The 17,312-nt window shown below is 38.0% G+C and overlaps 1 protein-coding gene across 1 annotated transcript in view; it reads left to right on the forward strand.

The window, feature by feature from the left end:
* The window catches only part of arhgef2 (rho/rac guanine nucleotide exchange factor (GEF) 2), a 46,710-nt gene that overhangs the window by 24,410 nt on the left and 4,988 nt on the right, over positions 1-17,312 (forward strand). The window contains exons 3-20 of the mRNA XM_042755710.1: positions 7,812-7,879; positions 8,764-8,827; positions 9,096-9,228; positions 9,529-9,638; positions 9,712-9,855; positions 10,433-10,683; positions 11,155-11,280; positions 11,377-11,494; positions 12,003-12,254; positions 12,347-12,423; positions 12,639-12,811; positions 12,904-12,971; positions 13,055-13,243; positions 13,326-13,409; positions 15,224-15,285; positions 15,372-15,413; positions 15,494-15,544; positions 15,629-15,950. Of these exons, the coding sequence (XP_042611644.1) occupies positions 7,812-7,879; positions 8,764-8,827; positions 9,096-9,228; positions 9,529-9,638; positions 9,712-9,855; positions 10,433-10,683; positions 11,155-11,280; positions 11,377-11,494; positions 12,003-12,254; positions 12,347-12,423; positions 12,639-12,811; positions 12,904-12,971; positions 13,055-13,243; positions 13,326-13,409; positions 15,224-15,285; positions 15,372-15,413; positions 15,494-15,544; positions 15,629-15,950 (2,334 nt within the window). The remainder of the gene's footprint in view (positions 1-7,811; positions 7,880-8,763; positions 8,828-9,095; positions 9,229-9,528; positions 9,639-9,711; positions 9,856-10,432; positions 10,684-11,154; positions 11,281-11,376; positions 11,495-12,002; positions 12,255-12,346; positions 12,424-12,638; positions 12,812-12,903; positions 12,972-13,054; positions 13,244-13,325; positions 13,410-15,223; positions 15,286-15,371; positions 15,414-15,493; positions 15,545-15,628; positions 15,951-17,312) is intronic.

Here is a 17,312-nt window from a genome sequence, read left to right on the forward strand (position 1 = left end):
AATTTGATTATTTTAAAGGGGGTGATTTTATACCCACTGTATTGTAGGGCCCTATGATTTCCGCGATGCAGAAAATGCAGATGAACTGTGGAATCCAGTCATACTGTACAAATGGAATTTACTGTATCATGTGTAAAGTCACAGAATTTGGTAAAATTTTGATGAATAAATCAAAAGTAGTGCTGTATATTTAATCAAATAGACAAAATGGACTAGTGTCTGGGAATACAGAACTGCAAAAAGACTGCTATTTAAATATCAAATCTGTACTCAAGCATACATGATGCTTGTGTTTTCTTCATCAGTCACACATGAACTTTATCTCTAGAGCTACTCTGAGAGTCAATTTACCACCGTTTCACCATTTTATTTCATAAAACTATCACAGAGAAACTCAAATGTCTTTATTACAAAATTTGGTTTTAAATTAAATGAAATTTTGTTTAAGAAATTATGACTTAAATTTTACTGTCGTATAGTGAAATTTCATAGGGCACTATTATTGTTATAAATAAATTATTATTAATTAATTTTTTTTAATTAAATTGTTTGTTTAGATGTCCTATTTGGTTACTAAAATATAATTAAACCATTAAAACAGAATCCAGGAAAAAAAATATGGGTTTATATATATATATATATATATATATATATATATATATATATATATATATATATGATTCATTCTCATAGTGTTTATTACCTGTTTTACCTGCCTTGCTTTTTCTTTGTTCCATTTTCCCTCCACTCATCCGTTACTATGGTTACTTATTAGTTCCCTTGTTTGTAACACCTGTGTTTATCCAGTCATCCTTGTTTTCATTCAGTATATATCTGCCTATGTTTCTGTTTTGGATTGTCCGTTCTCGTTAATGTTTGCGTTAAGTTGATGATGTTATCCTTCTTTTAATAAAGTCTGTTGGCATTATTCTTCCTCTTCATGTCCTGCACACGCCGCACAGTTCTCTGCTTTGGCCCAGAAAGGCTTCAATTTTTTTGGCTGTTCAGTGCAGTTCTGTTCTCTTGCCGTCTGCACAACATTATACGGCGAGACCCTCAAATCTTTGTAATGGATTGGGGCCAACTATCAACATCCAGTAGACTTCCCAGACACCAAAGGACTTTGCTAGAGGGGGCATCCTCAGGTATCTAGAGAGTGTCTACACCAATCCATACCACAACCAGACCCAGAGCCCAGCCCACCATCACGCAGTACCATGGAGACTGACCTCGGTCAGTCGTCGCTTTACCATTGCCACGGACTTCCGAGCCTTCAGCTGTGCCTCGTCCCTTCACCCTTATGACTCTGTACTCACTTACACCGTTGTCACCTCAGTCCTCCGGTACCCAGGCTCCACCTCAGGGTTTAGTATTTTGTTTTATCTACCTTGATTTTTCTTTGTTCCATTTTCCCTTCACTCATCCGTTATTATGGTTACTCATTAGTTCCCTTGTTTGAGCACCTGTGTTTATCCAATTTTTCTTGTTTTCATTCAGTATATATCTGCCTGTGTTTCAGTTTTGGAATGTCAGTTCTCGTTAACATTTAGTTTGGTGATGTTATCCTTCTTTTAATAATGTCTGTTGGCATTCATTTTCCTCTTCATGTCCTGCATAGGCCACACTCAGCCTAAGCTAAGGGTGACACACACACAAGAATCAGTAGCTGCATTTCCATTACAGATTTGCATAAATGTTTTGCGATAATTTATAAATGCGATTAAAAAAGCTATTGCGAAATGTCTGCGTGTCCATTAACCAGTGTTATGTGATTAAAATGTAATTATTTCCTCTCCCGATAAGTCATGGCTACAGATGATGTTGGTAGGTTTATGTATATAGCAGCCATAGCACTAGCCATTATTTTTAATCAAAGGATACGCAGGTGTATATCTTTAGTGAAGCAGCTTGGAGAACCACTTCTGGGACGCTTCTGAAACATGTCGTGCGAGGGCTGGTATAAACACAAGCACTGACTAAAGTGGCCATGATCAGCTCCGGTGACCGTGTCAGAGCCATAACGTGCCACAGACATGTGCAGTGTAAATAAGAGGTAAATAAGGTTATGTCCAAGCATTAATGGCAAGGAAAGCCCCTTGTACTTGAGAGCAGCCATGTATGATGTTTTTCTGGGAGGTCATTTTTCATTGAATTATTGAGATGTGAATTTTATTTTTGTTGTGTGAGGTGTTGTTTTGAAAAAAAAAAAAACAGTTTCCATTGCAAAATATTTTTTTTTTAAATTGCCTGAAAAACCACCTCATGCGAGCGTAAAACATTTTCGGATGTATGGGAGTTTTTGAGAAATTGACGTGTTTCTGTTGGGCATATTTTCAATTCTCAATTTCAATTTTCGCAATTTGAAGGGTAATGGAAACACAACTACTGAGGTTTGATGTTGTTGACACATTATCATATTTTATTTTTGGAATTGCGTATACATGAGTTGATCAGTGATTTGATTTGTTCATTATATACCATGATCATGTTACTTCAGGAGACAACTCACTGGAGTGGAGTAAAGAATGACAGAATTTCTCTAAACTGGTTGACATTGGCTTAACTATGACCTAGGTTTGAAAGAGACCTTGAAGGATTGTATTGGTCCAGAGGGTTAAAGGAAGGCATCTCTTAATTAGCACAACACAGAGAGCAGCAGTTTTTGCCTAGAGCAGATGCATTTATTCCGATACAGGTGAATAATTATAGTTGTGAGGAGAGATGGATTGTGGGGGTTTGAATACACTGTCACTGCTGATAACATGGTGGAGGTGAAATGGAGGAGGGGAACTGAGAGACTGACACTTGCACTTATTGTGTACAATGAAGGTTTGGATTGGTTTTATTTCCCTTGTGTCGATAATCCAGATAATTTACCATATTAATATTTGAGTAGTTTTATGCTAAATTTCATAAATGCTTGGTTGCTCTGGGTTATATTTTCTCAATTTGTCTAAATGACATCAACCTACATTAAAAGGAAGACGTTGTAGTTAATATGTTGTTTAATCTAATGTAAGACCTCTGACAGATAATACATGGATTCATTCTGCATGGTCTTCTCTGAAGTCTGTTGTTGTTGTACAGAATGGAGGTCTTTTGTTATCTTTCTGTACAAAGCCCCCCCCCCCCCTTTTGCCTTGTGCACAGCTGCTACCCCAAATCCTCCCCTCCTTTATAACACCCATAATCTGGAGTCTGAGCATCAGGGGATCGAGGCATTAGAAAGATTAACACACAGTCTGTCACACAGACAACACATGCACACACTCTCACACAAACGCTCATCATAAACATAACCAGTATAAGGTTTTTTTCTTTTTTTTATGTTATAATTAATGATTACTTTATAAACTGTACGAAAGCTTGTTTTATGAAATATGGTCAAATATAGTCAAGACACATTAATATAGCTCTGTATACAATACATATTGTTTTAAAGCAGCTACATATGAATAAACTGGATAAATAAGAGTGTTATTGTTGTAAAATCAGTCAGTAATGAAAAGAGTTCAATTCAGCTAAGCAGGTTTAGATAAGTTAATAGTATCATTATTCAACTTATTTTAGTTCAAATTTGTTGTCAGGGAAGTTAAATTCATAATATAACTGTATATTAATTGTCTTTTCAAATCCAGCTAAGCAAGAAAAATGTGACAGTGGCAAGAAACCCAAACTCCATCAGTTGACAGTAATGAAGAAAAAAAAGAAACCAGGCTCAGACGGGGACCAGTTCTCCTCTGGCCAATGGCAGTAGTCATAGCAAACTAGGCAGATACCGTATGTCATCCAGGATGATTAATTAGCCAATATTAGGCCACTTATAAGATTATCAGCATGATTACAGCCAATAAACATCCTCTGATGAAGACTGATTTCGAAAAGTGCTAGGGCCTTCTATTGTCTGTTTCACAATCTACTGACAATATTGGCAATGAATAATGAGCAGTTTGCTTAAAATAATAAAATAACATTTATTTCTTGTAGTGTTTTAAATGGCTAAGCATTCCTGTAGCTCAAACAGTTGAGCATGCCGCTGTATAGACACCCAAGGTGATGGGATTCCCAGAGAATGTATGAACTAAATGTACACCTTGAATGCAAGTCACTTTGAATAAAAGCCAAATGCATAAATGTAAATATAAATTAATTAATCTACTCCGTTTCATCTGAGAATACCCTCTCAGCATGAGCACTATTAATTTTTAATAAAAACTCACGGTGCACACAACAGTTACAGTCAATTATAATAAATAGTTCCCAAATGCATGTTCCACTCGGTAGTACTAAAGAACACAGTAAAGCCCCTTTCACACTGCGATTCCGGAAAATATACGGGTAATGTGTCCCGGCAAATGTATTAGTCGAAAACGCTAGGCATGTTAACATTCACTTAAGCTGGCGAACGATCTCAGCTTCAGTGTGGATAGTGAGAAGCTAACTGATCTCTGCTTCATTACAATTTGCACATATTTTTTCGTCGCAAACATTGATCTGCCTTCAAAACACCTGGTAAAAGAGTCGCACGAATACGACACACCCTTTACTGCATTGGTTCTGGCTTTTGTTCACATAGAGCTTGTTCTGGGACTGAACCCGGCAATGTTACTAGGTCCCCAACCCGGGATCGATCTCGGAATCAATCCTGGGACGTGTTTGCGTTCACATGGAAGGCGATCCGGCAATTTTCCGGGACCAACGTGCAGTGTGAAAGGGGCTTATGTGTATGTTAGCACTGCTTGAACCCAGAAATGGTGACGGTACGCCACGGCCCGGCTCGGTTTGCATTTCCACTGCAGTTTAGTATTGCTTTAGAGTGGGTGGGATTATTCACATGCTGTTATAGTTGTGCCGCCTCTACTGCCGCTACTCCTGAAAAACGTTTTCATTTTGCGTCACTCCATCAAGTTCTCACTGGATCCGCTCCTCTGTTATCAGCGAGTGGAACGTTTGTACTTCCGCAACAGACAACGAAACTAGACACTTTTTGGTTGTTAAAATAATGCGCCCTCGTTCAAATCAGTTACATTCGAGCCTTCGCTGGCTGTGCTGATTTAAATCTAGCGGGTCTGTTGTGTTTGTGTTGCAAGTTCAGTGACGCAGGTAGTGACGATTTTCTCCGGCCAATCCGTGATCAGCAGAGTTTACATGTATATGTGAAATATGTGACATTCAGAGATCAGTTTTTCATAGACCATATTTTCACATTTTCACAAAAAACTAAAATGTTTTTGTATGAATTGGGAATAGAAGCATTGTGAAAAAAGGGCATAGATATGATTTTTGTTAATATAATTTGTGTGTGTGTGTGTGTGTGTTTGTATGCATGGTTAATGTACTCAACTTTGTATAACATTGGTCCTCATGATGATGATTCATGTGTCCTCATAAACCAAACGGCTTGAGAAACATATTAAACAGTTGTTGTTGTTGTTGTTTAAATAAAAAATAAAAAAACAAATGACAAAAGGTTTCTGTGAAGCAATGTTTCCTCAAATCTTTTTTCTATTGGGCGGACATTTCGGCCACCTGAGCAAAAACATTCTTTGTACCAGATCTGGGGTACGTTTCCCAAAAGGAACTATGGTCGCAAGTTCCATTGTTACCAATAGAGTTCAATGAAACTAACGACCATAGTTAGGTAACAATGCTTTTGGGAAACGCACCCCTGTACAGCACAAACATAAAAAAAGTGTGTAACTTTTAACTTTATTGTGCTATTATTTGATTTGACCCTTGATATAACTAAATGGTGCACATTTTAGGTTACCTGGAAAAACATATTTTGCAGTGCTGTTACTAAGAAATTCAATTAAAAATCATTAAAAAAAAATTCTCACACAGAACAGTTCAATTCTTTATAATATAATATAATATTGTCATGAGTCAGGTTATCTTCTCTCTCTCTCTCTCTATCCTTCCACACACACATGCACACACGCGCACACACACACACACACACACACACACACACACTCTAACACACCCGCACCTGTTAGTTATCGCAATCGGCGCTCGCGCTGCTTTGCGATGACACCTGTTCCCACTTTCTCCTTAATGCTCACTCTTTATCTAGTGCTGGTTCAAGCAGTCATTTGTCGGATTATTGTTTCATGTCATGCGCCTCAGCTATTGCTCTCTTTTGTCGAAAAGAGATCTGGAAGAACTCACCCTGTCCTGTCTGTCCGGTGCTGTCGGTGTCTACCTGTCTTGTCTGTCCAGTACAGCCTGCACCTAGGTGTTCTCGGAGCCCTGACCCTGCTGCATGAGTACCTCTGTGTTCCCCGGCTGAGATACCAACTAATTGGGGTCTACCACTGATCCTGAACTTCTTAATGGAAACATGTTTATTTGAGATGGACTGAAAAAAATTGATAGAAAATATTCCCATGCCAGTTCAACATTCTGTATTAGAGTTACTCTTCTAAGATGACTATAATATAAATCATTCAAGAAAGCCTGCTCTTCATTTTTTTTAATATTTTTTAAGCGATTACACAGTGATCACTGACATCATTACAGAATATACCAGTTGATGTAATTTTATGAGAAGTTTATAATTAAATTAAATTATATTTATATTATAAATTATTATATTATAATTAAATCAAAGCTCTGATAGTCCATGTGCTACACGGCCAGGAGAAACCCAACAGGATCAGATCCTTAATTCAGATTTAAAATAAGGCTGTAATCCACTGCAGAACACTGGCAGCCACTGAACCACTTAGAGGATCCATAAAGTAATGTGTTGTCCTTTTTTAGGAGTTGTACACCAGCAGGTGAATTCTAAGCAGGCCTAGAGTTCTGGGGCAATCCAATGACATCTAATAAAAGTATATGGTACAAAGTTCCCAGATTGAAAGAAGTGATGTTTTTCTTGAGAGAACCACTCATTCAGACTTAAAAGAGATCTTGCATAAAAACTCAGACCTCACACTGACACTCAAACAATCAACTGCCTTGGCTGCCATCTCAGATTTCCACCACTTAATCAAGCCACTCTTCTTCAAAACATGATGAAGTTTTATTTCTCAAGTCATTATGTTTGCATTGGTTCTTGTGTGGACAGATTTCATCCACAACCATGAAAGTATTAAATTTTTATATGAGCTGATTTGGTACTCATCATTCTCTTTCTATGAAACCTGTAAACGGCATTCACTGGTTCTATAGCAACACCAACTCAATAGCAGTTTGCCCGAGCATTCATTTTTGCATCCGTCCTTTGTGCGGCATATTATTAGTAGGGGTTAGAAAAAACAAGTATGTGTGTGTGGATGTGATTATATGCATTTGCTTGTCCAGTGAATCAGATCGAGCTCAGCGATATCGCCTGGAGCTGCTGTTGACCAGAACAAAGATATGTCTGTTCACACAGAAGAGATGGCACTGACTCCCACTGACACCCAATACATATACACACATCACCGAAGAGATAACACCTTCTCTGTGCCGAATGCCCCAAAATTAAACTCTCTGACATTTGTGTTGAAACAAGATTTTCTGATCAAGTCTCTATGATTGTGAGATCAGAATTTAACCTTATTAGATTGATTTAAATGGCCTTTGTTTCACCCATGCACATCTGAGTGGCAGGATTGTCCCTATTATTACACGGCTGCTTTCCAAATATATGAATGCACATGAAATATTGATTTGGGTTTAAACTATTTTATTATGTGGGAAAGATAGTAGGGAGTGATACAAGAGACAAGAAACTAGCTCAGTTGTGTTGGAAATCATTAACCACACTCAAAAGGATTCATCAAATAGTAATTATCAGTGATGTTGTTTCTTTATCTTCACAGCCTGCAATGTGACCATTCACAACCGCTGCCGTGACACACTGGCCAACTGCGCCAAAATGAAACAGAAGGTAAGCGTCAATAGAGGGGGGATATATAACTAATGAGTGCAGCACTGAGCTGGTGACCAAATATTTGTCTGTTTGGCATATATAATATCAAAAATTTGAGTTTCACATTGGACGAAAGGTTATGATTTTTTTGTCTAAAAGGCAACATTATGATAGTGTTCTTATGTATCCAATAATACAGACTGATAAATGTCAACTAATTGTTTGTAATAACTAATAGCTAATGGAGCAGACTTTCATAACACACTGACACCTAGAGGTAGTAGAGAAGTTAACCCTAGTTAAAGGGTTAGTTCCCCCAAATATGAAAATTCTGTCATTTACTCACCCTCATGTTGTTCCAAACCTATATGACTTTGATTAGTCTTTAAAACACAGGTGAAGAAATTTTTATATAATGAAATCTGAGAGATTTCTGTCATACTGTAGGTCAGGGGTTCTCAACTCTGGCCCTCAGTGTCCACTTTCTTGCAGAGTTTAGCACCAACCTCAATGAAACTCATCTGCCTGCAACTTTCTAGTGATCCTGAAGCCCTTGATTAGCTTGTTCAGGTGTGTATTATTAGAGATGGAGCTAAACTCTGCAGGAAAGTGGAGTTGAGAATCCCTGCTATAGGTACTTACAGCTGAGAATAAAGAGTGCTCCCAATAATTAAGGCAAGCAAGTATAGAGTTTTTTTTTTTTTTTTGTTTAACTTGATTTAGTTTAGTAAGTCTTATGTAAATTAAGGCAGTGAGTTTGCACAATTTTTTTCTAGTCTATGGTGGAAATGTTTAGGATATTTTGCTTATTATATTAGATTAAGCAAATGGTTGAATCTGTGTTAATGTTATTTAATTGCATTAATTCATATGAAATCATACAACATATTAATGAATTGTAGCAACAGAGGCTGGCTCTGGTCAGGAACACCGCAACTTTACATAATGTGGCCCTCCGCAGCAAAAGTGAGTTTCTCTCTGTTATTCCTTACATCTTTTATCTAATATTTATAGATATATTTTTCATTCTCATGGCCGTTTCCTGTCACTAATTCATAATAATAATAATAATAATACAACTTCTTTAAACCAATATCTTGTTAGTGAGCAGTTGCAGTACAGACTGTAGTGGCATTTGATGTGGAATTTTCTTGCAGTATGTTGCAGTGGCGGTTAAACAGTATCTTCTCATTATAGAAAAGGTTTTATTCAGAAATGTGTTTTCCTTTTCCAGATCCAATACTGAAGGAGAGGCCGAGTTCAGCCATTTACCCATCAGAGACACTGAGACAGTCTTTCCTCGGATCCCGCAAAGGACGCTCCACGCTGTCCCTCAACAAGAGCGTCTCCACCAATAACATTGCAGGGTAAAGAATCTGATCACTCATCACACACACAAACAGAATGTGTGAGTTATGTACATTTTTGTGTCGCATTAAGAGGAAAGATGACTTCTCTATTAGTGTGTTTGAATTAAATGTCATGTCAAATCAAGTATAGGAAATGTAATTAGAATAAACGACAGAGTGACGTCATATAGTTAAGGAATAAGAGACGAAAGGCTGCTGAATTCATGAGTCTGTGAGGCTCTCAACAGTGTTCGGCAGCAGCATCAAATATGCATGTTTAACTGCTTCAGAAATGGCTTGTTTTTGATTTTCTAACAGAAGTCTGAATGATGATTCTCCTGTCGGACTGAGAAGGATTCTGTCTCACTCCACAGACTCTCTGAACTTCAGGAACAGAGCCATGTCCATGGAATCCCTTCATGATGAAGGTAAAAGTCAAGACGTTCACAAAGCAGAATGAAAATGGGAAGGTTTGCTGTGTTCTCACAAAGGTTTCTGCAGGAGAAATGTATTATGCGTCAATGATGGAGGAGCTGGAGAAGGATGGGAAGGATTTTGAAGCAGATTCCTGGAGTCTGGCTGTGGACTCTTCTTATCTACAGTCTCAACGCAAAGACGTCATCAAGAGACAAGACGTCATATACGGTGAGATAGTCATGGACCATACTTTTAACACATTCATGCACATTCAACTAGTTCTGGGATGGATCTTATCTTGTTACATGCGTGCAAGCCTCAAAAACACTTATGAGTTTTGGCTCTGGTGAGGTGTTAAGGCCTAGTTACATTGAATGTAAAATGAAAATGCTGGAAGAATTGAATCAGAAAAGTGAGAGAAAACAAGTAGACTGCTCTTCATAAAGATGTTCCCATGTGGTGTGAATAAGACTGTAGGAAGCCATTGTTTCTTTTTAAAAAATTTTACTTTGCACTGAACATTTAGTCTGAATAGGCCTTTAATGGAAACACATTTGGTTAAGTCAGTGTTTCCCAACCTTGGTCCTGGGGTATCGTCAGCTGTATACCGTCTCTCTTACCCGACACATTTACGATATTTAAGTTCTCTGGTGAGTTAAATCATATGAACAGACAAGACAAAAAATGATTGTCAAAATATTGGATCTGTGCATAATCCTTAGTGTAGATGCATCCTTTGTACTATCAGGCACTTTGTACTGTAATGTCTTTCTTTTATATAAATCAATGCATCTGTGTCTTTTAGAGCTGATTCAGACGGAGCTGAACCACGTGCGTACGCTGCGGATCATGGAGGGGGTGTTTCGCAGAGGAATGCTGGAAGAGGTGTTGATGGAGATGGGTGTAGTTCACATCATCTTTCCCTGCTTAGATCAGCTGCTGTCTATTCACTCAAATTTCCTGAGCCAACTACTGCAGAGAAGAAACGATAGCCTGGCGCCCAGCAGCGCCCGCAACTTCACTATCCAAAAGCTGGGAGATCTCCTGGTGGAGCAGGTGAACTTCTGACATACAGATCACATAAGAATAGTTGGTACTTCTATAGCAGTTACGGTTAATAATGCATAATTACTAAGCATAAACCAAACCCTAATCCTATAGTAACTCAATCACAATTTGATATTTTCATGACCGTGGGAACCCTGGACTCACAAACTGACTAATTTTATCATCCAACAAACATATTACTGTAGTCAGTAAAAAAGAAAAACAGTCTTAGAATGTATTTGTGATGTAAATATCAAAGTGAATTTGTGGAATATCACGGAGAATCGCATTTTGAAGCACAATGCATGACACTTTTTTTTTTAGGGTCTTCAAATAAACAGGGATGGAATAATTTATTTATTTAGCCTCAATAAACATGTACGCAACATGCTCATATGGGCACAGTAATACCTTGCACCCTTCAAAGTGCTTAGACCTCAGGCATTTGTCTCGACTTGAATGAAATTTTCTTTGCTTCAGTTCTCAGGACAGAATGCGGAAGAGATGAGGAAATGCTACGTTGAATTCTGCAGTCGACACTTGAAAGCTGTGAAACTCTATAAGGAGCTGTTGGCCCGTGACAAAAGGTTCCAACAGTTCATACGGGTGAGAGCGCAGCCAGAAAAACACATGCATGTCAGCATAAGGTTCCGGTTAATTTTGTTGAGTTGAATATTTTTAATAAACTATATTTTTCTGTCGCGGGTAAGCAGAGGTTCTTTGCTGCGTCGGCATGGTGTCCAAGAGTGCATCTTACTCGTCACTCAACGCATCACTAAATACCCTGTACTTATCAAGCGCATACTAGACAACACTAAAGGTGAGACATGTACTCCAAAATTACAGCCAGTCCTTGTTTGATCATGTAAAACTAAAGTCTGTCCAAACTAAATTCTTGTTTTGCACTGCATGATTTTGTATAATGTGTTATTATGGACTGCATTATAAGACTTTATATTATTATTATGGAATTAAACCACACCATGTTGATTCGTCTGGCCAGAGGAAGGTTTTTTCCCCCCATTTCTGTCACAGATGGAGTTTTGGTTTTGCAAAGTTTAGGGTTCATATAAACACAACCTTCAGAATCTAAAACCAGACTGAATTAATTTAGATTGACAAAAATAAGTACATGCAAATAATATGCCTAGTGTGTCATCCGTTTATATCAAACACTTTAGTTAAATTACTCGATGAAAATCAGCATCAACAGGTGTTGTATGTGAAAGAGAAAGGGAGCCTAGTGCTCATCAGCTACTGAGTTCCTGGAAACAGCCCTGGGTTCTGATATGAGGTGATCTGAGGACAGGTTTGGTTTGATTTCACAGGTAATGAAGAAGAGAGTAAATCTCTGGCTGACTCTCTGACGCTGATCCGGGAGCTGCTGTGTTCCGTGGACCAGCAGGTTCAAGAGTTAGAGCGAGCACAGCGTTTGCAGGAGATCCAGTCCCGTCTGGACCCACGAGCTGAGACGAAGGTTAAGGGTGGAGGAGTGTTTGGTGGAGGAGAGCTGCTGCGCCGTAGACTCATTCACGAGGGAGCACTGCTCTGGAAGACTGCTCAAGGCTCCAGACTCAAAGGTGCTTTTAGTGTTTATGTGTGCGAGTAAGTGAAATAGTTGGTATATGGGAAGATTTGTCAGTAACTTAGTGTTTTTTTTTCTTCTGTATAGATGTGCACGTTTTGTTAATGACAGACATCCTGGTGTTCATGCAGGAAAAAGACCAGAAGTATATTTTTCCCTGTCTGGTGAGTCACAGCTTTCTATTGGCCGACTATTAGTGGATTCATTTAAACCGTGTTCTCCATCACACTACATCAAAATCAAACTGCCTAGACTGAAAAAATTATACTTTGGGTTAAGTAAAAAATGCTTTAAGGATGTATGGAACAAAAGAGGCTTAAAGTGGAAATCTTGATTTTCGATTAAACCAATAAATAGCCTTTTCTTTTCTTTTTCTCAGGACAAACCGGCAGTACTGTGCCTTCAGAATTTGATTGTGAGAGATATAGCCAATCAGGAGCGAGGAATGTTCCTCATCAGTCACTCCACACCTCCAGAGATGTACGAGCTCCACGCCGCCTCCAAAGAGGACAGAAACACTTGGATGAAACTCATTCAGCGGACAGTGAGCAAGTCAGGGTCAACTCCAACAACTCACTGCTAAAATATCTCCACACAGTCCACACCAAACACTTCATCACTTCATCTCTATTTCTCCTTTGCAGCTGTCCATCAAGAGAGGATTTCCCTCTGATTGAAACTGAGGACAAAGCTTTGCTACGACGACTCAGAGGTTTGTATCAAACAGGAAATCCAGCAATCATCTCTATCTGTGGTCAAACCATATTTCCTTTCTCAATTTCATTCTCTCTCTAGCTGATATCCAGCAGAAGGATCGTGAAGTTTTGGAGCTGTTACAGGAGCGCGTGACATTGTTCTCTGATTTGGCCGAAGCCAGCGGAGGTCAGAATGTCAATGTTCCCACAAACTCTAGAAATATATTCAGAGCAGATACGCCCTACGCTCCCCAGGCGGAAAAGCTACTGAATGAGGCCATTGTTGAGGGTAGGCAGAGTCTACAGCATTATAGAGAACACTTAGTAATGAAGGACTTTAACACTACTTTCTTATTTGTCTGTGAATTCAGTGGACAGACTGAGTGAAGTGCTGTCGGGTTCCTGCAGATTGAACGGTGAATCGACAGAGGTACAATTCACCTCGAAAACAACAGGTACCATATTTGTCATTGGCATACATTGTGATCTATGTTCTTTTTTTTATTATGTAAACAAACATGTTAATTATCTAAAGAACATGTCACCTGTACACCATTTATTAATCTGTATTTTGTTATTGTTGTTAATACAGTAAAAAAATAATATTAAAAATATAATGAATCTAGGGCCCTATGATTTCCGTGATGCGGAAAACGCGGAATCCAGTCATAAAAATGGAATTTACAGTTTAACACGGAATGCCATGGAATTTGTCAAATTTTGAATTAATTAATCAAAAGTAGGTCATTACACTTAAATCAAATTGTGATATGGACTAGTATCTGTAAATATTAAGCCGGAAAAGTCGATTTAAATATGGATCCTGCATGTTCTGCGTGTCTCTGTTAATGAATGGTGCAGAAAGTTTCGTTTATTACACACATAAGCCCCTTACACACTGCGATTCCGGAAAATACACGGGTAATGTGTCCCGGCAATTGTTCCCGGGTCGCTAGATTTGAAGCATGCGTGACGCTCGCGGTGATTTCAGCGTCTGCTGTCTCACTAAATGAGGACGTAAACACATGAACAACATCTCAGAACTGCTCTGAGAGTCTCTTCATCAGCATTTGACCGTTTGATTTGAGTAAAACTAGCGTCATATCACATACACAGAACTGTAAAGGTATTCACGGCAACCCGTCAAAATAAAAGTCTGGTTTAATTTAAAGACAAGTATTTGCAAGAAATGTATTACTGTTGTTTGGTAGTGTGTACATATCCTACTACTACTACTACTTAAAAGAAATAAACCGTATTTTTATTTAGGAATAATCACACAACATTTCTTCCATGTTTTAATTTTAATAGTATTTAATAGTATAATTTTAATCCCCTTTGTTTACCAAAAAATTAAGTTTGCTTAATTTTCAATAATTAAGAGATACTTTAATTTTTTTTGAATTTATTTGTTAATTAATGTTTTGTAAATACACAACAGAATTTCTGAGAGAGAAAAAAAACTCATAAGGCTATTTTAAGAAAAAAAAAAAATTAAGTTGTTTTTATGCATTTAAATAATTAGACATGCTAAAACACAGAATTAGGTAACAATAAAACATATAGTGAAGAAAAAATAAAACATTTTTGTCAAACTTTTAATAAACTGATGTGAAAATTTACAAGTTTCATGATTTTAATTCATTAGACATGTTTTTTGATTAAAAAAATTTAATTCAACCATTAAAAGGAGCTAAAATAAAACAGAAAAAACGGAATTTGGAAAAAAAAGATATTAAGAGTAGTTTCAGAGATTTGTTTCATTCAATTACATTTATTGTTCTTACATCAGTGGCAATTAGTTTTTAAGCACACATCTAACAAAGTATAGTGAAATTAAAACAAAAAAAATAAAATAATAATAATACATTGCCACAATCTCTTTATAGACTTTTGCTTCTTACGGAAACATATGATGTTTTAAGAATATTCTGATCATTTCTACTGGGAAATAATGCATTTATGTATTAGGGCTGTAGGCTAATAACTCATTTAGTGCAGGGGTTTCTGTCATTAATCCTGATTAATCCCAGCTAACTTTAAAATTAGTTGTAGTTATATTTATATATGTCATTCGTGACAGTAAAAGACAGTATTAACTGGACATTGTAGTATGTCATATACAGTACATATATACATAAATATAAACTAATACATGTCTTATTTTGCTTATATTGTATTATATTGTCCCCATGGTGTGCAGGTATTTTGACTGAAATGAAACTCCAATGTTTCCTCCTCATCTCTCATATTTCTTTCCTCGAAATAGATAAAGGAACGATATCAGTTAACGGAATTAGTGAAATAAACAGTTCGTCCAACAAGATAAAGGTCTGACATTTTACATAAAATTGTTCCTCTGATACATTCCAGTACATTTCGGATGTATTATTCTTATTTATTATTACATTTCACAGGACAGGAACGGGAACCAGCTGCAGGACAAGATGTTAAATGAGGTACACCTTAAAAAAGCTTTAAAAAATAAATACTGAAGATAATAAAACAAAGATAACTGTCTGAACTATTTGTGTTGTAGGAGGTGTGCCAAAGACTTGTGAACCTCAGCACTCAGCTTCATGCACTACAGGTGAGATTTAGACAGAGACGTGTGCTAAACTGTGAGATTTTAGACGAGTATGCACTAAATGATTCATTGTTGCTGTGTCTGTAGGCTGCAGTGATCAAACAGGACTCTTTCCTGGAGGTGTACATGCAGAAGGACTTGTGTCCCCCTACAGCAGCAGAGCTGAAGGCAGGTGGTCCTGAGGGTACTCAAGGAGATCTGACCGAGCTTCAGCGCAAGTACAACCTCCTGCAAGGAGAAGTGATCCGACTACGGGCCGCCCAGGACAAGAAGGGCGACAGAGCGCCAATTCAGCTTGAAAAACAACTCCAAGAGATCCGGCTTAAAGACACGATGGACACACGTGACACACTGATCTCACAGGAAACAGAAGTTCAGGTGGATGGCAAGCCAGAGGACAGTCCCAGAGGTGAGTCCTCCTAAAATAAATCTCAGTCATGTAGTGTTCCTTTCCCTTTATCTGTTACTCTAGGAACATGTAATGTCCTGCCTCTCTTTCTTGGTTCTTGTCCATGTATTTGCAGTGAAGATGAATCTATTAAAACTTATCAACAGCTATATTTTCATCCATGTGTTTTTATGAACATTTAGAGATATAGCTTAAAAAAGCATACATTCATAAATAAATGAACATATAAAATCAAAAGCATTCAATATTTTATTTGTTTAATAGCAAAGGTCACTATTAAAGGAATAGTTAACTCAAAAAATATAATTTGCTGCAATGAATGGGTGCCATCAGAATGAGAGTTCAAATAGCTGTTAATAAACAAATTGTTTAGAGCTTGTAATAAACAAATCCATCATTTAGGCATTTTTAGCTTCAAATAGGTTGCTTCTGGTCCATAATCCATAATGTTGATTTCTGCAGCGAAAAGGTCTGAATCAGGAGAGAAATATATGCAAAGTTCAAACATTGATTTTTCACTGAAAGAATCAGTGTTATGATGATGGACTCATCAAATGCCTTAATGATTTGTTTCTTACAAACACCAAATTCATATTCACATTACAAGATGTTAGCTGATGGACTGGACTGGAGTGGGGTATGTTTTATCAGCTGTTTGGACTCTCATTCTGACGGCACCCATTCACTGCACAGGATCCACCAGCGAGCAAGAGATGTAATGATACATTTTTATAAATCTGTTCTGATAAAAAACAAACTCATCTACATACTGGATGGCCTGAGACTGAGTGTTTTTAGCAAATTTTCATTTTTTATTTTTATAATTTTATGATACTTTGCAGCAGTTTCCCAGAGAGTAAAAACGTCTCAGGTTACGAATGTAACCATGGTTCCCTGAGTAGGGAACGAGACACTGCGTCCTCTAGGGGTCGCTATGGGGAACACCTCGTCGTGACCCGTGTCTGAAGCATACAAATGAAAAAAAACACCAACAAGTTGGCCGGCGACAGCCTCTGGCGTCACTACCGGTGCGACTATAAAACAGGCACTGGGAAAACACGTCATTCACTTCTTCGTCTGAAGCTTGCGTCCGAAGCATGGCAGGGAGCTAGAGGACGCAGTGTCTCGTTCCCTACTCAGGGAACCATGGTTACATTCGTAACCTGAGACGTTCCCTTTCAAGGGAACTTCGAACTGCGTCCTCTAGGGGTCGCTATGGGGAACAGTATACCCACGCCGCCATGCTGAGGGGAGTGCAGGCCAGAATCATGGCGAACACTAAGTACCAACTCTACCATTTCAATGGGAGTTGCCCCCGGGACGGTTTAGACGGCTGTCTGTGACAATACCCCTTATGGCCAA

Source organism: Cyprinus carpio, unplaced genomic scaffold (assembly GCF_018340385.1).
Source record: "Cyprinus carpio isolate SPL01 unplaced genomic scaffold, ASM1834038v1 S000006746, whole genome shotgun sequence".
Lineage (NCBI taxonomy): Eukaryota > Metazoa > Chordata > Actinopteri > Cypriniformes > Cyprinidae > Cyprinus > Cyprinus carpio.